Here is a 24829-nt window from a genome sequence, read left to right as displayed (position 1 = left end):
GGGTCACTCACATGGGTTTTGGCAAAAGGCCATAATTCCTGGCCATGTAGACCTTTACCTGAGGCAGTTTGAGTGTTCTCCTCCAGAGCATGTATCTGAGAGAACCAGAAGTCTGTAGTACAATTTATGACTGAATCTTAGACATTAAACACCATCCCTTCCAGTTGTAGTTAGAAGTGAATCACTAACTTCAGCTCATATACATGGAGAGAGGAATTAAGATTCTCCTTTTAAAGGGAGGATTGTCTACTTTGATCACAATTTAGTTTAAAAGCACTGTAGTGTGCCACAATTTATTTACCCTCCTTCCATATGCAAAATGCACTCACTCTCTCCTAACACCCCTGCAAAAGACTCATCTTATTACAGTATTTACCTGAATCCAGAATTTTACAATTCAGTCTACCTCTGTTCCAGCTGCAGATGATGCTCCTCAGTGTGATTTCTTAAGTGGAGCTTCTTTAGTACAGTTCCTCTCAGTCTAGATACCTGAGAACTAAAGGGACAAGTTATCTGCTCTCACACACAGGCAGTGCTGGGGTAGGCAAAGATAACTGCTATATAGATATTCCTACTCAAAAGGGGGAATTTAGAGGTACAAAGGAATAACTGGTCCATAGTAATTGTGGAATCTATCTGAGCAAATGTTTGGAAGTTCCCTTGATGGAGACCCAGTCCTTCTATTTCTAGAGGGTCACTCTAGCTAGTGGCTCTGCCTTCTGGACTTTTCGTTCTACCTCCTGAATCATCTTTCCTTTTTTTGAATGGTAGCCTATGTTGTTGTGTTTCTTTTTTTTTTTTTTTTTTTTAATTTTTTAAATTTATTTATGATAGTCACAGAGAGAGAGAGAGAGGCAGAGACACAGGCAGAGGGAGAAGCAGACTCCATGCACTGGGAGCCCGACATGGGACTCGATCCCGGGTCTCCAGGATTGCGCCCTGGGCCAAAGGCAGGTGCCAAACCGCTGCGCCACCCAGGGTCCCGTGTTTCTTTTTTTTTTTTCAGTGAACTTCCTTCTTGTAGAGGTTTCGAGTTTCAAAGATTTATTTTCTTTTGGAATTATCTTTATTCCTTTATGCCTGAGCTTGTGGTATTTCTGCTAATACAATTCTCTTAAAACTTATGTGGGTCTCCTATGAATATTGCGGTTTACTCTTGTTAGAACGCATAACCAGTAAAGATCAAAATCAAAGATATTACTAATTCTTATAGGAAAAGAGTTTATAAGCCTTCTATTTAAAATGTTGATTACCTGAGAAGGAAAATAGAGAAACTAATAAAAACAAAGTATAATACTTCTTTTTAAGCCCCTTATTAATACTTATGGGCACCTGTTATGTATCAAATCCTGTTTAATCCTCAAAACAACTCAATCAAAATAAGTATTAATATCTCTAGTTTACAGATGAATAAACTGAAACTTAGAGGCATTAGGTAACTTGCTGAAGTTTTTACAAGTTTAGTTAAATGGTGGTCTCTGAATGTAAACTCTAAACCTCACACTCTTAACCAATAGCCTGTACCACTTAAAGCATTCAGTAACAATGAAAAAACTCTACCTGTATATTATTATTGCTTTATTCATCTTCAAATTCTGTTGCTTAGGTTAATGTAACCAACACAAGAAGAGTTTTCAATCATAAGATATTTTGGTGTCTGTAAATTTGGATGACAAACACAGTACCTTATTGCCTTGAGCTAAGAAAATAAAAGTATGTCTCATCCAGACTCCCAAGTATTACTTTATTACTTCTTTCTAGGAATTTAATCTTTTTGTCATATATTTTTATATATATATACATAAATGTTTTTATATAATACAGTATTTGTCTTAGAAATTAAGCACTGGTAAGTAAACTAGGTTTAGCTAGAGATCACATTAATATACTAGGGAGAATCAACAAGGTTTTTTTTGACCAATACACTCCCCATATATATGTCTACGGAGACCCTAGGTTATCATTAACCCCCTTATCTCACAATGAAGTGTCCAGGGCAAACCGTTGGAATTAAATGATGCTTCACCAATCTTAAGGAAGCATGCAAGTTAAAAAACTAGAAGGACATTGTGCATAGTAGATAGTTAATAAAGTTCTATGTAGATGGATGGATATATAGCTGGGTGGGCTTGGAGTCATTAAACATTAAACATTTGAATGTTGTCCATCAGGCTCCTGCTGACCTTGACAGCTTAATATGGAAAACATTTGGTGGATTTCAGAAGAAGAATCAGTGTTCTTAAACCTTACTGTTAAGAGAAGCAGTTTAGACTGCTTGATAGACCAAACCTCATAAGCTAACCTGGAGCATAAGGTAGTGCAATGGTACTCTGAAGGATAGAACAACAGGAATATATACGTGGTGATACATCAGGCACATTGACACTTCTTAATAACAGGGCAATGTGTGTAATGCTACAAGCTTACTTGAAGATAGGAGAAACTTCACCTTTTAGAGTATTGCTGTAAGGCCTAACATGTTACCAGGGTGGTGATGGGGCGCCTGGTTGGCTCATTTAAGCGGCTGAACTCTCAATTTCAGCTCAGGTTATGATCTCGGGGTTGTGAGATTGAGCCCTGCATCAGGCTCCATGCCAGCTTAAGATTCTCTCTCCTCGTCCTCCCTCTGTCCTTCCTTCCCTCACTCTCTAATGAAAAAAAGTTGAGGGCACCTTAATTAGATTAGTTGATCAAAACCACCATGATTTATCTGATCATTTTGGAACTGTAAGATACAAGAATTCATTGATTTTGTTTGTATTTTTATTATAAACAAGCTTCAAGAAAAGCTATTATTCCAGCCCTTAGCTTCATATTAAGACTTAGGCAGAGGACAAAGACCATCCAGAAGAAAATTTGGTTTATTTGTTTTTTCTCCTTTCGACAGGACCAGTGGTAATCTATTTCCAAATGAATACATTTCTTAATGGAGAAATTCTAAGTAAGTTTGATACTCTCCTAATCACGCTTGGGAGATATCTAATAACATAATTGCAGGATGCGTTGGGAGACAAGTCTGTAATCTTTTTTCTTTTTGCTCCAACTTTTTTCTCTAGTAATTATTATTGAGGTAGAACATCCGGATATTACTATTTAAAATGTATCTGTGAAATTTATCAGTATTCTGTTACTTGATGTCCAGAAGATAAACATTACTTAGAAATCAGCCTATGTGATTTTTTCTTTTTTTCTTAAAGCCTTAACTGAAATAATTGCATCAGCTCAGTTTCTTTTATCAAATTGGTCCTCTTTTCTGTGATTTTTCCTCCCCTCTTTTCTGTGATTTACAACACCTTTCATCTAATACCCCTTTCTCCTGAAAGCCCGGATCCTAGATACAGAAGCTAGGGTCTGATACTTCAAGAAAATTCTGCCTTTGGTTTTTAGTATACATGAATATGTATGTACTTAAGTACACTCTCACCTACATGAATCTCAGGTTTCCACATCTTTCATGTTTTTATAATCCTATTTATTTTATCCATACCTTATGAATTCTGCATTTATAGGATTGCTACCTCACTATTGACCATATATAAAATAAAAAGGTATAAGATTCAGATAGGGCTTTTAAGACACCCTCTTTTAACTTAAACATTCTGTTTTTCATCTAGTGATTTTTTTTTTTTTTTTTTTTACCATACTGTTTTAGACATGTGTTTAATGAGAGAGCTGTCCAAACTATAATGCTCTGGAGACAAACCAAGTTTTCAAGCAGAATTTTGTTTGAGTTGAAGAATTAAATGACTTTTCAAAAATTTGGAAGTCAGTGAAGATTCATTTCTTATTAAAAAAGATGAATTTCTCCTGTTAGATGATGGACAGACCTAACTACACAGGAAGAATTTCTTATTCAAGTAACAGACTTTTTTTTTTTTTTTAATTTTTATTTATTTATGATAGTCACACAGAGAGAGAGAGGCAGAGACACAGGCAGAGGGAGAGGCAGAGACACAGGCAGAGGGAGAAGCAGGCTCCATGCACCGGGAGCCTGACGTGGGATTCGATCCCGGGTCTCCAGGATCGCGCCCTGGGCCAAAGGCAGGCGCTAAACCGCTGCGCCACCCAGGGATCCCTCAAGTAACAGACTTTTAAGATCGTTTTCTAGAGCCCCAAATTCCAGTGCTGAAAATCTATGAGATGGATTTTGCTATCATTAACTCAGTCAAGATTAAGATCAGATTCTTTACTTTCTTTCCTTATGTTTTAGGAAAAGAAAGGGAAAATTTTATTCATTGAGCACTGAAAGATGAAGGAAGCTCTAGAAGTGTGAGAGTCAATAGCCCCAACATCCCATATCATGGTGCAGTAGAGTGGGAAAAGCAAATCATAGTCATATGACAGGTACCCTAAGTATAGTAAAGGCAAACGTTAAAAGAATTTAGGGCAGGTGGGAGAGAAAAGAAATTGAGATCCCACCTAATTGGGGTGATTAAAGGAGAGACTCCAAGAAGAAGGTGGCATTTAAGATGAGTGTGATAAAGACTGAAAACTGATAGGTAAAGGACCAGAGGAAGCCAGCATTTCCCTTTGATGAAATAGAGTGAGCAGGGATAGGAAAGTACAGATTGTGATCAGAGAGTGGTGAGCAAACCTCATAAGCTAACCTGGAGCATAAGGTAGTACAGTAGATATAGCTAAAAAGTCACAAGATGAATTATAGAGATTCTGGAGTACCAGACTATCTTGACCTTATAGGAGTCCGCCTATTTTCTCACTTCCAGTTTTAATCTGTTTATAGGAATGTTTTTATACATACATATATGCACATGATGCTTGTCTTGGATATGGGTTCACCACCACATATTAGCTATGTGACTTAGGAAACTCACTTAACTTGAGCTTCGGTTTCCTTGTTGGTAAAATGAACCTTGTGGGGTTGTTGTGACAACTAAATAACATAAAAGCAAGTTGTGCATTGCCTAGCACATAGTAGGCAAGTATTTTTGTGAAAATTGTATGGATAAGTTGTATACAATATTGCTGATTTAAAGCATTTTATGACAACACTTGGAAGATTATGTAATCATAATTCCCTTAGACTATATTTTGGTTTCAGAAGGTCACAAAGAATTTATCATCCTGTGGGTAGTCTGGCTTATTCACATTCATGTATTCATGCTTTGAAGGTGTAAAAACTCCCATGACCTCCTCTTTTCTGCTCTCTCTATATATATGCTGTTTGGTCTTTTTTTTTTTCCCAAAGATTTTATGTATTCATGAGAGATGCAGAGAGAGAGGCAGAGACTAGGCAGAGGGAGAAGCAGACTCCCTTGGGGAGCCTGATGTGGACTCGATCCCTGGACTCAGGATCACACCCCGAGCCGAAGGCAGACACTCAACTGTTGAGCCACCCAGGCGTCCCATGATCTTTTAACCTGATTCTTCTCTAGTGGACACTCTAGAGAATTGTTGATTCAGTGTGACTTTAGAAGCCCAGCATATGATTTTACTGCCCTGTGTATAAGTTAGCTTTTCATTCTACTTTGATGGGAGAATTCCTAGCTGTAAGAGGGCAAGTATCATCATAATCTGCTGCTTTAAAATTTTTTCCTCCATTACAAAATAATGCTGTAATCTAGCCTAAGAAGTTTACTCTGTATTTCTGATCACAACATACCTGCTGCTTTAATTAGTTGTATTTGGTTTCAGTGATACAACCCATCTCCTATAAATTAAGGAAAGATCCTGTGCCCAGCAGAGTTCCAGATTTCAATCTTTACTCCATTTATTTATTAGCTATGCAGCCTTGAGCAAATCATTCATTGCCTATCCTCAGGACTTTGTTGTGAAAATCAACTATAAAGGACTATTTTATTAACATTGAATTTTAGTAGGAACATGATTAACTGTCATGATAAAGATAAATTTTTATTCTTTTAATACAATATTTTCAAGCTTAATATGTTTATAGATAAATTTTTAAACCAGCTTAAATAATTTTGTATCATTAGTTTCTATATTGTTTTATGACTTAGGTAATTATCTGAATAATATTTCAAAAATATTTGAAACATTAAAAATGAATTATAAATGTTCATGGCAAAAATACTAAATCTTTGGTTATAGAAGAATTCTTATATGTTGAAGCACTTTCAACTGTATAAAAAGGCTGAGGAAATTTCATTTATTTTGAAAATTATTTTCCTATACTGTGTGGAAGTTATTTACTAGCCTTAAAGGGGAAATTAATATTTTTCTCTTAATTGATTTTAGAGGGCTTATACATCATTCTGTGACACCATGGATCATCCCAAAGCTTTAGAATGGTGATCACCATATTGTGGGATGTATGAAAGTGGAAAAAGCATTTTTACTGATGAAAATAGCGTTGGACCTGAGTTTGTGCCTTGGACATTTACTGCCTTGAACAAATTTTTCAACCTTTCATATTTAGCTTTCTCATCCCACCCAGCAGAAGCATTTCATCAGTTCATAAATAGTTGTGATTCTCCTGAACATCTGGTTGGTTTTTAATCTTAAAGCCATTGTATATCAGCATAATTGAGCAGATTATCTTAATTTATGTTGGCTGCTTGAGAGTTTAGATAAAATTTGGCCAATGTCTGCAGTTTTATAGCATGTACTTTGTATCTTAACCTCATCCTGGCTCTGACTAACCTTCTTATGCTTATTTCTTCTCTTTAGCTTAATTTTTCTAAACTATTTTTGTATAGTTTTAATCTATGAAATCTACCTTAACTTATTCCTGGAACAATATGAAGTGGGGCATTCAATAAAATGCTGCCCATTTCTCAGAGCTATTACAATGTAAATAATGAGTGGTACCCATTGTAGGTATCTTTTTTTTTTTTTCTAACTGAATGAAAGAATCTTGATTAAAGCTGCTTTCAGCTGAAGAAAGTTTAAATAAAATTGGGTTTTGAAGGGAAGATAAAGTTGCAGAAGAGTAGACTGCCCCATTGCTAGGTATTCAAAAGTTTTCTATAGTTTCTATAAAGATAAATGAGTATATCTGGAAGATTCTTTTCTTTTCAGCCTTAAATAAAGTAAAAATACTCTTGCTCACAATCATTTTATGTTCACTAAGTCTTGGAAATTTATTAATGGAGACTTCTCATTAGTGTAATGTTTCTTTGTAGAGGATATTTTATAGGATAGTTTCTCTGGTTTAAATAATATATTTAAAATGGAGTAGATACAGGCAATGGAATTAATGTTTAGAATTTGTATAATTGTGCTGATGATTAACATTTAACAAGCCTCAAATTTGTAAAAGAAAAACCATGGTATAAACTGGTCCATGAACTCAGAATTCAAATATGGTCACTATTATTTTTTTTAAGATTTATTTATTTATTTTACAGACAGAGAGAGAAAGCAAGCAAGCAAACACAAGTGGGAGGGGCAGAGGGAGGAGAGAAAATCTCAAGCAGACTCTCTGCTGAGCACAGAGCCTGACATGGGGCTTGATTTCACGACCCTCAGATCACAACCTTAGTGGAAACCAAGAGCTGGATACCTAACTGTGCCACTCAAGTGCCCCTGTCACTAGTATTTTTTAAATTAATCCCTCAAACATCCACCTGCTGTATTAGTAGAAAGTACAGCATTTTTCTCTTGGAATTTCTACTCCCCTCTAAGTTGTCCCAAGAACTTTAGTGGCTTAGTCCAAAAGGGTTCATCAGTGACTTCTGTATTCAAGAGATGGTATGTACATATGTGTGCATGTGCATATGTGAGTCATGCTAAAGTCCATACAGTCCATCATAGCCACTGTACCTCCCTGCATGTGGTAGTGGTGTTGAAAACTAGTCTTATCCTGTCCAGTGGAAGATGCAAGTTCACTGTTGACCGACATGCCTGTTCAGGCCACCATGGTGCATTAGGGAAGGATGACCTCCCTCTTCCTGTGCTAAGCTCAGTTAGGGTGTTCTGTGGTGCCCCATGGTTGAGCTCCTAAGATTACAACTGGTAGCACTCAGCTCTTTCAGTTCACATCACAGATACCTCTCAACTTGTTCTAAAAGCAACATAATCATTAAGTCAGGACTGGTCCTAATATCTGCAACCTCATAGCCTCAAACCACATTTCTCCTTCCTACTATGAGCTCCTATCCCCGCCCCCCCCTTTTTTTTTAGAATCCTTTCTGAAGGGCAGCCTTGGTGGTTCAATGGTTTAGCACTGCCTTCAGCCCAGGACGTGATCCTGGAGACCCGGGATCGAGTCCCACGTCAGGCTCCCTGCATGGAGCCTGCTTCTCCCTCTGCCTGTGTGTGCCTCTCTCTCTCTCTCTGTCTTTCTCTCTCTCTCTCTCTCTGTCTCTCGTGAGTAAATAAATAAAATAATAAAAAAAAATGCTTTTTGAAAACCTCTGCGTTATTCAACCATTTTCTAAGCAAGGCTACATCTAAGCAGGGACTCCAGGAGATCTTATTCCCATCCTTACAAGGAAGGCTACTGTTGGTGACTCAAAGGAAATTCACCCCTCTGATAAAGATTACTTTAATGATCTCCAAGGTATTCATATGTACTTCTCTTGGAGGTAGTGATTCCAAAGCAGTTTTATGCCTTCTCCCTCTTAGGTGAAGTGGGGCGGAAGTCGAGTTTAATATCTGGCAGGCATTCTGCTTTGCATGTAACCAAGATCAAGGTTTAGAGGATTTATATTGCAAGAGCTTTCATGTTTAAAGTGAATGAAAAAAGGCTTGAGCAAGAGAACGAGTAATGAATTTAATAAAATAAGTATTGGTGGGGTGTTACCGAAATAAAAAATGAGCTATTTCAAGTAATGTGAAGGATTGAGCAAGATTTCAGATGATGAATCATATTATCAACTAAAGAGTTACTAGAATAAAGAGTTTCTCTTAATGTTCAGAATTTTTATTTATATAAACACTGTTTCTGACACATGCACATAAGCCCCCCCAAAAAAAGATACAGCAGAATTCCAGAACAGGAACATATAGTGCCCAAAGTTGGGGGGAAAATGTCCTTTCTTTAGCACAGTGTTACAGAAAGAGTGTAATCAGCTCTCAACTCTTATCAGTTTGCTTTCAATGTTTGTGGAACTAGGGAATTGCCATGGAAATCATAAAATGGAAGCCGTATTATACTTAGTATGTCTTAGTGAAGATTTCTGCTATGAGGCAGTCTGGAGTCAGAACCTTGCCCCTATTCAAATAGGGACTCTAGCCTAACATAGATAATGAGGCTGCTGAGCAAGGAATAGCTCTCTTTGTGCATCAGTCTATACCTGGTACTCTAGTTCCATATTGTTAACAGGGTTGCTTCATCTATAGCTGTCTATTGTAGATGTTATAATAGCTCATTTTCTTTGAGATTAAGAATTTGTAATGACTTTTTTCCTCCTCTGAAAGCATGCTTCTTCTTCCAGTGTTTTATTATTTGTGTTTTATATTTGTTTTAAAATAGTGAAGATGAAAGGTTATTTAAAAGAGGGATGGGAAGAAGATTGATTATAGAGAAAGTTATGTTTGGATCGTTCTGCTCCAAGTGAGATGTATGTGCTTAGTGGTTATTTTGTGTGTTTCAGGCCTTTCGGGAAGACCTGGAATGCCTTATTCAAGAACAGATGAAGAAAGGCCATAACCCAACTGGATTGCTGGCATTACAGCAGATTGCAGATTACATCATGGCCAATTCTTTCTCGGGCTTCACTTCACCTCCCCTCAGTACGTCAGTTTTGGAAAGTTTAAAAAATTATAATTTTATCTCTACTTTGAACACTGTACATCTCTGGCAACATATTCTGCTCTGGTTCAGTTCTTAAGTTTATAACATCTAATACTTAGAGTAACATAATGTTGAAATCTGTTACCCTTTCTTATCAACTAGGCATTTACTAGACTTTGTGAGACTATAAAATAGTTATAAGACAAGGGCCCTGTCCTAGATAAGTGTGTAATTTTAGTTGAGACATTCCATGAGTGCAAAGAAGATTAAAACTGCAAAGTAACTATAGAAGAAAAATTACAAAGCAGTTCATAAGAAATTGTCTAATGACCTTTTATAAGGCTTTATGCTATGAACACAGACAGAGTTGGGACTTACTACTGCTGAAGTAGACTGAAAAAACTTTATGGAAAAAGAGAGGTGTGAATTAACCAGGCTTTAGAGAGTGGAGTAGTTAGAATTTGGTATAAAAGAGGGGTGAGGACATTTTATTTATTTAACAGCTCTTTGGTAAGAGCACCGGTTTGGTGAGCTGGACACTCTAAGTACTTTATATCTCAGCAAGATATGTACAGAACTCACTGCAATACCCGAAAGATACGGAGTGCCAGAAGGTACTGTCAGGGACTGCTTCATGTCAGAGTCAAGGATTTTCTTTTTCTCTTTTTTCTTTCATTTTCCTTCTCTTCCTTCATTTCTTCACTTCTTTGTTTCTTTTTGGTTAAAGATTTATAAGTAGGAGTCAGTGAATTCAAGTACTTTCCAAATAGAGGGATAGCATAAAAAGAGACGGGATGATGTAAACTTGCTAGGTTAAAGGTATGTTCATAGAACTCAGAGCGGACCAGTATGTTGGCACATACGTATTTGGGTAAAAAAATTTTTTGAAAGAGTCTTGATGTGAGGTGTAAGTGCTTAAACTAAAATAGGAGTGTGGGTACAAAAAGGAAGAGATCAATGAGAAAGGCATAGCCAAGAAAGAGTAGAGAAAACTTAGTAACAGATTTGATGTGTTGTAGTGATGTGAGGATAGAGGGGAAGAACTGTGAGTTCTAAAATCACTCTTCCAGCTTGGGAGAAACATTGTATGAGAAGAAACAAAAATTTGAAGGTTGGGTTTGTTTTGCTCTTTCTGTAATATTGAGTATCTGCTACGTTCCAAGCACCCTGTTAGAGATAGGGGATACTGTGATAAGACAGACGGTTTTCCTGTGCTTGTGGAGACAGAGAATAGGCTAAGAAAATGGTAAGATAATAGGAAGTCCCATGCAGATAATTAATAGATGGTGATCTGATAGAAGAACTAGGTGTCTACTTTAGATTGGGTGATGAGGGAGAGTCTCTGAAGAGGTGACATTTAAACTGAAATCTGAATGGTAAGAAAGAACGAACCATACCAATATTGAGAGAAAATGTTCCAGGTAGAAAGAATAAATACAGGTGTCAGATGGAAATAAGGTTAGCATTAATTTGGCAGTCTCTTCAAGGAACAAAAATGAAAGATTATGATCTGAAGAGCATGGTTTGGTGGGGGGCAAGTAGAACAAAGTGAGGTCAGAAACCTAGGCAAAGCCTCAATTAAGTTTCAGCCAGAAGGTTTCCCAGCCAGAGTCTGCAGCCAGAGTCTGGATTGTATTCTAATCTTGAAAAGCCATTTTAGGGTTGCCTGGGTGGCTCAGTGGTTGAGCATCTGCATTTTGGCTCAGGTTGTGATCCTGGGTCCCAGGACCGAGTCTCACATCAGGCTCCCCAAAGGGAGTCTGCTTCTCCCTCTGCCTGTGTCTCTGCCTCTCTCTCTCTGTGTCTCTCATGAATAAATAAATAAAATCTTTTTTTTTTTTTTTTTTTAAGCCATTTTAAGCAAGAGGGTGATATAGAAAGATCTCTGTAGTTTCTGTGTGAAGAACTAACTGGGAAGTTCCGTGGTATTATTAGACAAAAATAGGAATGTTCAGAGTTGGGGATCTCTTTGGCTTGGGAAATGGAGAAGTTCAACCTTAGGCATGCCAAAGTTGCCAAGACATTGTAGCAGTTGGAAATACAGTCCTAGAGCTTAAGGGAGTGGCTTGGCAGATGGACATAGAGGAGTATTACTCAAAGCTGTGTACGTCAATTAAATAATCATTCAAGAAGGTATAGGCAGAGAAGAAAACAGCCTAAAGAGAAATTTTCAAAAATTTGAAGAGGAAGACTGGTCAAGGAAGACCAAAATAATAAGAGGAGCTATCCTGTGAGTGCCCTAGATACCATAGCAGGAAAGGGGAGCTGACCTGCCAAGGTTGCTGGCTGGAATGTACAAAGGCATGGCAGCAGGAAATTTGTGTCTTATGGTTCAGAGGTCAGGGAATAGAAATCAGCCAATTTGGCTGGAAAATTTATGTTGTGCTGTAGAAAGCAGAAGTTAAAGTTGGCAGGGAAAGTGGGAGAGCAATTCATGGCTACCTCTGAAATTTTATTAGAAACTATACTATTTTGTATGGTGTACATATTGAAGCTATTTTGTTGAATTAGTTCACAACATTTCACAATGAGAAGATTTCACATTAGAGTGTCGACTTGGGACTTCTGTTTAAAAGTTCTGATAGCCTTGAACTCAGATTCTCACGTGGTAGCAGCTGATGGCAGAATGGTGGCTGCCCCTTCAGCTTGTAGCCTCTCTAGGAGCCTCCAGGCTGCAGCAGGGGCCCAGTTTAGGCACTTACATGATTTCCTGGCCCCTTGTAGGCCTTCAAGTTTGGGGCTTTTGCAGAATTTTGAGCAGGGGAGCAGTGAGGCAGAAGGTGACTTTTATGTGAAATAGATTTACAAGAAGAGGGGCTACAGGCAGGGACAGGAATGAGAAGGCTTATTGCCAGCATTTCATGTGAGGTGAGGCCTGAACTCAAGGATGTAGAATAAGGAAACTTGTAAGGAAAAGGATGATGGAATATGGTGATGAACTACATATGGTGGTCCAGGGAAGGTTATTTCCTGTGTGAGCCTGTCGAACTGTAGTACCATCAGTATCAGAAGACTAAGGAGTGAGAAGGTAAGAAAAAGTGGAGAAATAAAACCTTTTTAGACCTTTTTAATTTGTATGTTATTATGTTGTAGGCAGTTAGAAGCAGCCAGCCAAAGGGGATGGGGGCAGGAGGGCCTGGTCACAGATGGAGATCAGGCTGTCTCCTGCACAGAAGTGACAACTGTAGACTCCGGAGTCTGTAGTGTTTTCCTGGGGTAGAATAAACTGAGAATGGAGCATAGTGGAGGACTGAGCTTTGGGAAGGAGTCACAAGTGGGAGGAAGAGAAGAGAGCTCGTTGAGAGAGGAAGCAGCAGCAGGTGAAAGGGGAATGAGAGGTCCAGGTGGTGTCACACAGGCCTGCAGAAGAATTCCAGAGAAGAGGTGGTGAATGGTGTCAAGGAGAACGAAGACTGAGAAAAAGTGGAACTTGGTCACAGTTGGAGTTTAGCAGTTGGGTCACTAAAGCCCAAGACTAGATTTTGTTGCCTAGTGACAGCTGAAGGCACACTGCAATTTGAATGCATTCTTCTCCATCTTAAATCATTTTTGTTTGATTAAAAGTCAAAAGGGCTATTAGGAAAGTAGCTTTCTGTTGAGATCTTTTCATCATAAAATTAGCAATAACCTCAGTATGAATAACACTTTGGCCGTTGGGATCACGTGGTCATTTTCCCCTGGTGGCCTGAGCCTGCCTCCCTCACAGTCCAGTACTAGGTGAAATAGCAAAGATTGCTGATGTGCATTTTAACTCTCTGTGTACTTCTCTGGAGGAAGATAACCTAATGAAACATTGTGTGGATTGAGAAGTTTCCCATCATTATTTACAAGGCTGGGACACTCCCAGACTCAGGTTGCTTCCAGGTACCACATTACTTGATGAGAATCTCTCCCCATAACTTTTCCTTTTAGGTCTCGGCATGGTCACACCTATCAATGACCTTCCTGGGGCAGATACATCCTCATATGTGAAGGGAGAAAAACTGACTCGCTGTAAGCTTGCCAGCCTGTACAGACTTGTGGACTTGTTTGGATGGGCACAGCTGGCAAATACATATATCTCCGTGAGTCCTTTGACTTTCAATTCCTTTTTTTAGAAATCCCAGCTAGAAGGCAGCTGTACTCTTCTCTCTTTTACTCCTAAGTCCCGTCAGACTTCATCTTCTGAATCTTGCATGCTGGGTTACAGCCAACTCCTGATTTAAACCTTCTCTCCAAGGGAGAGGCTGCAGTTGACCTAGCTTTCCTCTCCATTTTCTGTCTGCCTTGTCCCTGTAGTTCAAACCGGCTGTAGAACCTATCCGAGAAGAAATCCTTCTGGCAAAGTTTTCTCTATCCATATTAATTATATTTGAGTGTGAGTGTCATTAAAAAGCACTTGGGAAAAAAAAAAAAAAAAAAAAAAGCACTTGGGGCCAAGAAGGTAGCTGGGGTCGGAGAAAATTCCTCCCTGGGCTTTAGTTAAGTATATTTCTTCCATTCATTGTCATTTGTTTTCATGTTGTCACAATTGAAAGCCAGACCATATTTGGAAGCAAAAAAGTATGAAACTACCATGGTGGAAGTGGCGGGGCTGCAAGGTCCATCTTCCTGCAGCTCTTCTCCCTCTGGCCACTCCTCCCTTTGCCCTGCATCTCTCTCTCAGCTCCTTCCCAGGAAGAGACTCAGTTCTCTTTCTTCTGCTCTTTTCTCTTAATTTCCGTGTTGTAAATTGAGATTATAGTCCCTACCACGTTCGTTTCATATTTTCTCGTGAATGTAGCTGACCCTGAGCCACCTTAGAGCTCCCAGAATGACAATTCAGGTAAGTCCAGTAAATGAGAAACTATGTCAGAAATTTTTAGCAAGCGCTTGAGTGTTGAGGAAAGAAAACTTTTCAAAGAAAGTTTCCTGTTGCACACCTTTAATTTCCACCACCCTCCCTCCACCTGCAATCTCTTACATAGTTATTCACTGCAAATATATTCCCAGTAGTATTCACACTGCAAAATACGAACACCTTCATAGTAATTCTCTATTTTTTTTCTCTTTCTTCCAGGTGAGGATAAGTAAGGAGCAAGACCACATAATAATAATTCCTAGAGGTCTGTCTTTTTCTGAAGCCACAGCTTCCAATCTGGTATAAATTTTAATTTCTGTGTTACTTTTTCTATGCTGCTTTGTGCTTTTCTGACGGCTTTTAGTTTTTAGTACAGGACAGAACAAGAGAGGGTATGGATGGAAAAAACGTTTGATAATGAATAGGAAAGAGTTTAGAAAGTTATGTTGATTTTTTTTTTTTTTTTTAAGAAAAGTTTTAGGGATCAAGAAAAACAAGGTAGTTGAAGAAACTAATGAAGTTGGTCTGATTATCAGTAAACCTATCCATGTTTTGAAGGGAATCTTTTGCATTTTTTTCCCGCCCTATACACGCCGGAATTTTTTTTTTTTTTTTTTAACCCACACACAAGTGTATGTGTATTTTATAGGTAGAGGTCAGCAAATTTCAGTTGATGTGAGCAGAGGGTCTGACTGTGTAGCATTTTATTTTTCCATGATTATCTCGTAGCCACTGTCATTGGCCTCTAGAGTGGCAGGCACTACAGGGGTTCTGGGTGCTGCCATGTTAGCAAATGGAAATTTTCTAGCCATTTCAGTAATGCCATACTTGTCCAGACCTTTAGTGAAGAGTTAAACATATTTGGCTTTTTAGAAACTGCTTCTTACTAAATTCTAAGTTTTGTTGCAGACTGCCTGTTTTTGTAAATAAATTTTTATGGAAACAAAGCCATAACCATTCTTTTACAGTTCTTTATGGCTCTACATAAAGTGGCAGAGTTGAGTAATTGCATCAGAGGCCCACAAAGTCTAAAATATTTACTGTTTGGTCTTTGACAAAAAGGTTTGCCACCCCCCTGGTTTAGCTGATGGACCACAGGCAAACTTTGATATGTGTGTACCAATTAAATATGTCTCTCTGATTTTTCCAGGTGAAAGTCAATATAATAGGAGAAGTGGTTGATCAGGGAAGTACTAATTTGAAAATTGACCACACAGGCTTCAGTCCCCATGCTGCAATCTATTCAACACGTCCGGATGTTAAGTGTGTGATACACATCCATACACTTGCAACAGCAGCTGTAAGTGGTTGAAGGCTAAAATCAACAATGGCTCTGGGAAATGTATTATTTTCACGGTTTCCCTTATGTGATACTTTACTACCTGCACTCTTTCACACCCCATCATTCAGAATCACATTCAAAATACTAATTTCTGCATACCCAGAAAATCAAAGTGCCTTTGGATCAAATGCTGACATTGTAGGAAACAACTGGAGAGATAGCATTGGCATTTTTAACTAATCAGCTAATAATTGGGTACTGAGTTCTTTGGAGCAAAGTTTCTTTCATAATATTTGGCACAACATTTAAATTGACTGTGTCCCCTAAATTGTGATTTTTGTTTTTGTTTTTTTTTTTTTTCCTGGAAGAAGTGAAGAGCTAAAATGGGAGATGGGGGCAGCCCAGGTGGCTCAGTGGTTTAGCACCACCTTTGGCCCAGGGCGTGATCCTGGAGACCTGGGATCGAGTCCTGCGTCGGTCCCCCTGCATGGGGCCTGCTTCTCCCTCTGTCTGTGTCTCTGCCTCTCTCTCTTTCTGTGTGTCTCATGAATAAATAAATAAAATCTTAAAAAATATATAAATAAAGTGGGAGATGGGCTGGAATGGTGAACACAGTGAATAGATGAGTGCTTTCTGAGCTGACTAAAGAATCAGGTTCCTAGGAGAGTGTAATTAAGTAACTAACCGTGTCCTCTTGACATGGACCCAATCACATAGGTATCCTCCATGAAGTGTGGGATCCTTCCAATTTCTCAAGAGTCCCTCATCCTGGGAGAAATTGCTTATTATGACTACCAAGGGTCACTTGATGACCAGGAGGAGAGAATTCAGCTGCAGAAAGTTCTGGGGCCAAGTTGTAAGGTATGTAAGTAGAGTTTCTATCGAAGGAGCTATTTTTGTTGCTGTTGATAAAAACAGTGTGAGCTATGCCAGTTATTTAAAGTGATTGCTTTGGGATTCTATTTTAGGTGCTGGTGCTCAGAAATCATGGTGTGGTAGCCCTTGGAGAAACAGTTGAGGAGGCTTTTCATTATATATTTAATGTGCAGATGGCCTGTGAGATTCAGGTAGGAAAAATTATCCCACACACACTTTTTTGTATTGCTTTATAATTTGCTTGTTGAGGTGGGTTTTGTATTTACTAATTTTCAAAGTCCTATTGGTTGGTAGCATTTTGTTTTGTTAAGCTTTTAATAGAAGTTCTGCTTTACTTGGATAAAAGGGGGGTCAGCTCAGTTATCTCTTGAATTGAAAATAGGAGGAAAAAATATTTCACATATAGATGCACACACTCAAATCTGAGTGCCTCATAAACATCATTTCCCCTATAATCCTACTTTTAAGATAGTATAATTCTACATGTCTCTGTTTTTACCTTGTGGTGGTGTGGTACTAATTGAGAAACAAAGGCCACTGTCAGTCATCAAAGATCAAATGTATTGTAACTACTTTCATAAAAAGTGTAAGAGTAAGGCCAGAAGTTTTATGAACTCATGCAGTTTACAACAATTGCACAGCCTCAGCCTTATTATAATAGGTTGGATAGTTATTAACCACTTTTTTCCTCAGAGAAGCTGAATGTATTTTTAACAGACCTAATTTCTATCTTCAAGAAGGTTCTTTTGAAGCAAATAGTAATAATTTTAATATATTGGAAAGGCCACAAGAAAGGGGAAAAAACTCTTCTGTCAATTTTAATGTCTTAAGAACCAACATTTTTTTTTTTTTTTGCTTCAGCAGTACTTCCTCCTCTTCTTAAATGAAGCTATGAAAACCTTGATTAAGATAACGAGCTGACTTCCTCTGCCTAAATATCGTTAAATTCACAGTATAGTATTTATATTCCTTTAAAATTATAACTTCCAGAAAAAAAAAAAAAGGATAACCATGGGAAAACTGCAAGATAACTTTAAAATTTGGCAAGAGAATTCAGTTTCTTGAAATATGCCAAAAGGAATGGCTCTAAATGTGTTTTCCATCAGGGAGGATCAGAATTCTGGAAGGTATCTTTTTCAGATAGATGGAAAAGATACTTCAGCTGCCTATTTTCACAAGTATATTGCCTTATTTTTGTTGTTAGTAGCCTGAACAGGTATTATAGGTATTTGCTGAATTAAAATTATGCCTTTTTAAAGGTGTAAAATACTGTAATCCTTACAGTCTTGTACATCTCTATTTTGCCATTGATTACAGGTTCGGGCATTAGCAGGGGCAGGTGGAGTAGACAATCTGCTTGTGCTGGATCCTCAAAAATATAAAGCTTTCACTTACACTGTAGCAGCATCTGGAGGAGGAGGAGTGAATATAGGTTCCCATCAAAAGTGGAAGGTTGGCGAGATTGAATTTGAAGGGCTGATGAGGACTCTGGATAATTTGGTAGGTGAAAAACTGAACGTAAACTTGGATTTCATGTCTTCAGATTCAAAAGCGAATGCCTCCATCTCCCTTTGGACTCTCTGGGAACATCCTCTTTATGCCTCTGGGAGCTGAGTTTGACCCTAGGGAGGCATTCCAGTGTAATTTTACCACATTTTTAAGAACCATACGGTGAAACATGCAAATGTCATCTTACTTTAGATTTTATCCTCTTCCACTAAGGTCAGAAGATAGATTGCCTTCAGACCCAGGAACAAAGACTTAAATGAGCACTGAGATTTGGCTTCCAGAAAACTGGAAAATAGCTAGGAAAATGTTTCTGGTCAGCAGTTTTGAAATTACCTTTGTCAGGAACAGTTGTGTGAGTGGAAATCACATTGTCAGCTGGAATCCGTTTTAACCAGATCTTGAAATTTGCTTAATTTCAACTGTAGTGTTATGTGGAGGATATCTGGGGTTTGAAAGGTATTTTCCCCTTTGTTTTTCAACAAATGAGTCTTTTTCATCATTCATATAAAGAATTAAGAGTCCAAATTCTGTGTTTGGTACATTTTTGATTGTTTCAAATGGGGGTTTTTTTGCTCTCGTAGGGATATAGAACTGGCTATGCTTATAGGCATCCTCTCATTCGAGAGAAGCCCAGGCACAAGAGTGATGTGGAAATCCCAGCAACTGTGACTGCCTTTTCCTTTGAGGATGACACAGTGCCACTCTCTCCTCTCAAGTACATGGCACAGAGACAGCAGCGTGAGAAAACAAGATGGCTGAACTCTCCAAATACTTACATGAAAGTGAATGTGCCTGAAGAGTCTCGGAACGGTGAAACCAGTCCCAGGACCAAAATCACAGTATGTCACTATTTTATGTGGTTTGCCTTTACTAAATATTTTGCCTGCTTACTCATTAATTGAATATTCTGCATTAAAAAATTGGAAAAGCAGAATAAAATAATAATAACCTGCCATTTATCAGATATAAACTTTGTACAGAATACTTTGTTTTATGAGCCATAAATGAATTCTCATTTAATTCTCTTGAGGATTTTTCTTTCCCATTTTATAGATGCAAAAACTGAGGCACAGAGAGATTAATCATTTGTAAATAGTAAAGTCAGGATTTGAATGCATACAGTGACTCTGGAGCCCTGTTCTTACTCCATTACTTGATACTGTTTTGCAGTTTGTACTATCCCAGTGAAATCAGAGCTATAAAAGTTACCGACAAGTTATAGTGCCAAAGCTTCATGAATGACTGCACATAGTTATCCTTAGGCAGGATCTTGTAGAGAGAGGAAATCGGTTGTCTTATCTTTTTCAACATTTTGCTTCAGATTTGCTTTAAGTTTAGTGTTTATTGCCAAATATCCTCTAAATACTCAAAATTAGTTCATCCTGTCATATAAATTAGTAACATTCGATATGGAAGTGCCTACACTTGAAAGCGTTTTTCCTTAGTCTATAAGATTTCTTATCTCCTAGTAATTAAACTCCTAAGTTTCCCAGAATTAATTTTATTGACAAGACTGATAGCCAGCCATTATTAATCTTGATATATATTAGCCTTCTTTTAGTGATATAATAAGGGGTGAAGAAGAATTCTATAAGACTTCCATCCCTATCGTTCTATTATATTAGGAGTTACTACCAAATTACCCTCTTTGTAAAATGCTAGTCAGAGGGTTGGCCTTTTCTAGCATCCAAAAATAAAAAATGAAGTCTCAAAAACAATCGTAAGGGATTCCTCAAGTCCTTTTTGTGACTTAGCCATCAGTTGAAGAAACTTCAATGCAGGCACCACCTCTCAGTGTGAATTAATACAAGATCAAGCTCTGTATCTGTTCTTGGAACATTTGAGCATCGTATTTGAAAATGCCAAAAGGATAAAAAAAATTTTTTTGAAGATTTTATTTATTCATGAGAAAGAGAGAGAGGCAGAGACACAGGCAGAGGGAGAAGCAGGCTTCTGCAGGGAGCCTGACATGGGACTTGATCCTGGGACTCCAGGATCATGCCCTGGGCCAAAGGCAGGTGCTAAACTGCTGAGCCACCCAGGGATCCCCAAAAGGAGAAAATTTAAGTAGTCATATAAGTGAGTAGTCATGTGAATAGTAATCACATTTTTTTAAGTGAGTGCTGATGGTGAGCGTTTTTCTAAGTAGTATGAGATAGACAGTGATTAACTACTAAATACTGCTTAGTGAAATTCTTTGAAATATTGGCAGCGTATGCTCCCTCTTCTTGAGTCAATTAATAGTTACCAAGAACCTTCTATGTTTCCTTAACACAAAGCTTCATTTATATATTTTTTTTATTTTTTAGTGGATGAGAGCAGAGGACTCTTCTAAAGTTAGTAGTGGAACACCTATCAAAATTGAAGATCCAAATCAGTTTGTTCCTTTAAACACAAACCCAAATGAGGTACTAGAAAAGAGAAATAAGGTAAGATGTGGTCTTCTGTGGCCAGGGGAGGCATTTTTATACCATTTTATGTTCAAATCACTAGTGAGATTAAATCTAATTAATACCGTACTTGGGGGGTTGAATAAAGAAGAATTTGAAACTCAGTATAATTTTAGCTTGTATTGAATACCTCCAGCTCTGTGCTAGTCACTGGTGAGTGGGCTCACACAGAGAAGTAGTATTAAACATATTGTTGCTGTATTAGTGAAAGTGAACCCTGGCATTTGTGGAAAATGTAATTCTTGAACCACGTAAGACAATAGGAAATCACCCATTAAGAAGAGTGGAAGAGATGAATGTGAGTTGTTGGGATGGTCAGAGAGGATTTTGTGGAGGCAGGAACGAAAGAGGCTCTGGGTGGTCAAATAGCAAGCCTCTGGGAAAAGAGAGAGTAAAGGTCATCTGCATAGTTGCCCCTAAGAACCTTATATTGTATTTCAATTCAGATTCGAGAACAAAACCGATATGACTTGAAAACAGCAGGACCCCAATCTCAATTGCTTGCTGGAATTGTTGTGGATAAACCTCCTTCTGTAAGTCCGTGAAGCAGTATGATCTTTGGTTTTCATCTACCACATTAATTTCTTTGTATTTTACATATGAACACTTATTAATATAAGCACAAGTTAAAAAGTCAAATAATTGCAAGACTTAAAATGTCACTTTGAACTCCCAATTTCCAAGGGCAAGGACTTTCTTCTAGCATTCATGTTTCTTTCTTTAAAGAAAAAAAAAAAAAAAAAAGATTTCATTTATTTATTTGAGAGAGAGCCAGAGAACACAAGCAGGGGAAACAGTCCTGGGATGCTGGGCTCCATCCCAGGACCTTGGGATCATGACCTGAGCCAAAGACAGATGCTTAACTGACTGAGCCACCCAGGCATCGCTACCTCCACATTTCTAAAGAGCTTCTTTGTTCTGCTTTTTCTTTGTCTATTAATTTTAGTCCTCGATTGATTTCCTTGAATCAGTGTCATTGACTGTAAGAAGTACCATTATTTTGTATATCACTAAAAGAGAGAAAACCCCTGACAATCATAACTGTAGGATGCCATCAATCATGAGATGAGGGGAATCCCTGGGTGGCTCAGCGGGTTGGCGCCTGCCTTTGGCCCAGGGCGCGGTCCTGGAGTCCTGGGATCGAGTCCCACGTCGGGCTCCTGGCATGGAGCCTGCTTCTCCCTCTGCCTGTGTCTCTGCCTCTCTCTCTCTCTGTCTATCGTGAATAAATAAATAAAATCTTAAAAAAAAAAAAAAATCATGAGATGAATCCCAATTTCAGAGATGAGAAAATGTGGGGGAAAGATTATATTACAGTTTCTTTGTTAAATCAGCTTTCAGTGTTTATATTATTAAATGTTTACTGCTGAGCCAGGTAGTATCCCATGATTACATTTCCTTTCTTCTATATACTTTGACTCCTGGGGTTAATAAGTGCCTCTGTTTTTCATATGCTTAGTATTTTGGGTACATTGGTTTAGTTCTTCCCAAACTTTTCAGAGACATTATAAAGCCCTTCTTAATATTATTTTCCAGAGGGTCAAAGGTAACAGGTAATCTCTCATTCCTCTGCCATTGCAGTCCAGATGTGGACTGATTGCTCTTCAGGCCAGCTGCAGAGGCTGACCCAAGGATTCCTCTGCTTCTTGCCTGTGTGGTATCCCTGTTTCCTGCATTGTGTCTTCCAGTTTTTTCACTTATTCCTTTATCATTGAGTACATCTTCTTACTAGCTTTCTGAGAAAGGATACCTAGGAGGTAACAGCCTCAAATCCTGTGTCTTACCCTCAGATATTAATATTCATATTCATATTCATATATTCATATAATAGATCTAGAATTCTAGTTTAAAATAATTTACTTCAAAACTATGGAAAGCATCACTCTGTTGTCCGTAACTCCATGTTACTGTTGAGAAGTAGGAGAAGAGCACTGTGATTCATGTGACTTTGTATAGGGCCCTTTTTTATTCTTTTAGACCTTTTCTGCATCCCTGCCATTCTGAAATTTTATGATGTGCTCTGCAGTAGATTTCTTTTAGTCTTTGTTCTTAGCATTCAGTAACCCTTTTTTTTTTTTAAGATTTTACTTATTTATTCATGAGAGACACACAGAGAGGCAGAGACACAGGCAGAGGGAGAAGCTGGCTCCATGCAGGGAGCCCAACATGGGACTCGATCCCAGGTCTCCAGGATCATGCCCTGGGCCAAAGGCAGGCGCTAAACCTCTGAGCCACCTAGGGATCCCCCAGTAACCGTTTTCAATCTGTAAAGTCCTATCCTTCAGTTCTGGGAATTTTAAAAATTTATTTCTTCAGTAGTTTTTTTCCTTCTAGTCTCTTCTGTTAAGATTTGCCGTTAGTTGGGCCTCTTTGAGCCTCTGATTTTTCTCTTTCCCCACTTTCCATCTCTTTGTTTTTTTATCCTACTTTCTGAGAGATTTGATTGACTTTATTTTCTTATTCTTCTATTTAATTTTGTTTTGATATATTTTAACAAATTTTTTAAGACTTCTTATTCCCAGAATGTGTCTTTTTTTTTTTTTTTTAAGATCTTTTATTTATTCATTGAGAGAGAGAGAGCACAATCAGGGGGAGAGGGGCTAAGGGAGAGGGGGAAGCAAACTCCCCACTGAGCATGGATCTGGAAGTGGAGCTCCATATCAGGACCCTGGAGATCATATTCTGAGCCAAAGGCAGATGTTTAACCATCTAAGCCACCCAGGTGCCCCATGAATGTTTCTTTTTTAATACCATCCTAATTTTTCATGGATACATTTTCTCTTACTGCTCTAAGGGAATCACTTTTAAATTTCAGCGATTTTTATTGTCCTTGTTTCTTCTGAGTTCCCTTTTTCTTGTCCTGGTTTCTCCCTTCCATGTTGTAAGCTTTCCTCAGGTGTCTGGTAATGCATGGTAGTCTGTGTATATTTAAGAATGGGTCACTGAAAACCAGTCAAATGCTCTGGGTATGTGCAGAGCTTGGGAACTGGTGAGCTTTGCTATAGGGTCATTGGTTATTTCTCTGGGGAATCCCCAAATGTTAATATCTGTACTACTTTTATCTGAGGCCATTTAATTTATCTGGAGAATTTTCAGTCTCCTCCCAGTCTCCCACCATCATTCTGGGAGCCCTCAGCTATGTTTGTGCCCCTCTAACCCAGTTCTGAAGAATAAGCCTCTGATCTGTCAATGTTTTTCTCTGCAAGACCATGCAATTTGAAGATGATGATCAGGCCCCACCAGCTCCTCCCAACCCCTTCAGTCATCTCACAGAAGGAGAGCTTGAAGAGTATAAGAAGACAATCGAACGTAAACAGCAAGGCCTGGAAGGTTAGTTCATTTTCAGATTAAGCCTGTTAACCATACTACTAACAATAGAGCACCTTGAGTTGGATGATAGAAGACAGTCAGTGTTTTTGTTTTTAAATATTCTTTCTGCAATCGATTGTTCTATATCATCTCTCCCAGACCTTACTGAGTATGGGTAGAGCTAAAATACAAAGAGCCACCACAGTCCATGTATGTTAACATGTAGAGGAAACAGTTTTCTTCAGAAAGCGATTGGATGGCTACCAAAAATCTCCCATAGTAAAGTGAAATCCACAGATAAGTAAAGAATTATCAGCTAAAATAAATACAGATATAGTAATAGATTTAAACATTACAGCGTCTTTTAAGTGTCTTTAATACTTTGTAAAATCTCTGTTGTTTTTGGGTATCACAAGGTGCTAGTATTATAGTCTCAAAAGCAAACTGACAAAATTTTGATGTGACTTTTTTTAAGCATATGGACACTGTCATGAGGTTGAGTTTTTCTGACTTCAGAACCCTAAGTAAGAATTATATTTAAAAGTTGTTAATGAAACCCCAGTTAATTAAATACTAGCTCCCTTTTTTTCCCCTCAAAAATAAGAAATTCTTTATAGCAGGGGCTCTCAATCTTGGGTCTTTGTATAAGCTCCAGACAGCCCATAAGCCATCTAAAAAATATATTCTTAATTTTGTATGATACACATTTGGGGAAAGGGGGCATTCAAGGGAAGGGACAAGAAGTCTGTAGCCCCAAAAGAGGGTAAGAGCCTCTGCTTTAAAAGACCATCTACAACATACAATTGAAATTTTTACCCAAAGCAGAACAGAATGAATAAAAACTTTGTGTCCATGTTAGATATCGTGTAGAAGAAATTAACATCTGGGATCATCCAGGGGACAGTTTTTATCGGTATGTTAGTGCC

At 38.2% G+C, this 24829-nt stretch overlaps 1 protein-coding gene across 9 annotated transcripts in view; it reads left to right on the top strand.

Annotated features, from left to right (window-relative positions):
- Positions 1-24829, top strand: part of ADD3 (adducin 3) — a 124122-nt gene that overhangs the window by 95614 nt on the left and 3679 nt on the right. For all 9 annotated transcript variants that reach the window (XM_077877668.1, XM_077877677.1, XM_077877675.1 and 6 more), the window contains 11 exons: positions 9519-9657; positions 13571-13722; positions 14697-14777; positions 15628-15777; positions 16477-16620; positions 16728-16826; positions 17953-18135; positions 18726-18983; positions 20454-20573; positions 21041-21127; positions 23801-23924. In XM_077877668.1, coding sequence (XP_077733794.1) covers positions 9519-9657; positions 13571-13722; positions 14697-14777; positions 15628-15777; positions 16477-16620; positions 16728-16826; positions 17953-18135; positions 18726-18983; positions 20454-20573; positions 21041-21127; positions 23801-23924 — 1537 coding nt within the window. The remainder of the gene's footprint in view (positions 1-9518; positions 9658-13570; positions 13723-14696; positions 14778-15627; positions 15778-16476; positions 16621-16727; positions 16827-17952; positions 18136-18725; positions 18984-20453; positions 20574-21040; positions 21128-23800; positions 23925-24829) is intronic.

The sequence above is a fragment of the Canis aureus genome, chromosome 29 (assembly GCF_053574225.1).
Source record: "Canis aureus isolate CA01 chromosome 29, VMU_Caureus_v.1.0, whole genome shotgun sequence".
NCBI classification, from domain to species: Eukaryota; Metazoa; Chordata; class Mammalia; order Carnivora; family Canidae; genus Canis; species Canis aureus.
This window is presented reverse-complemented; position numbering and strand designations above follow the sequence as displayed.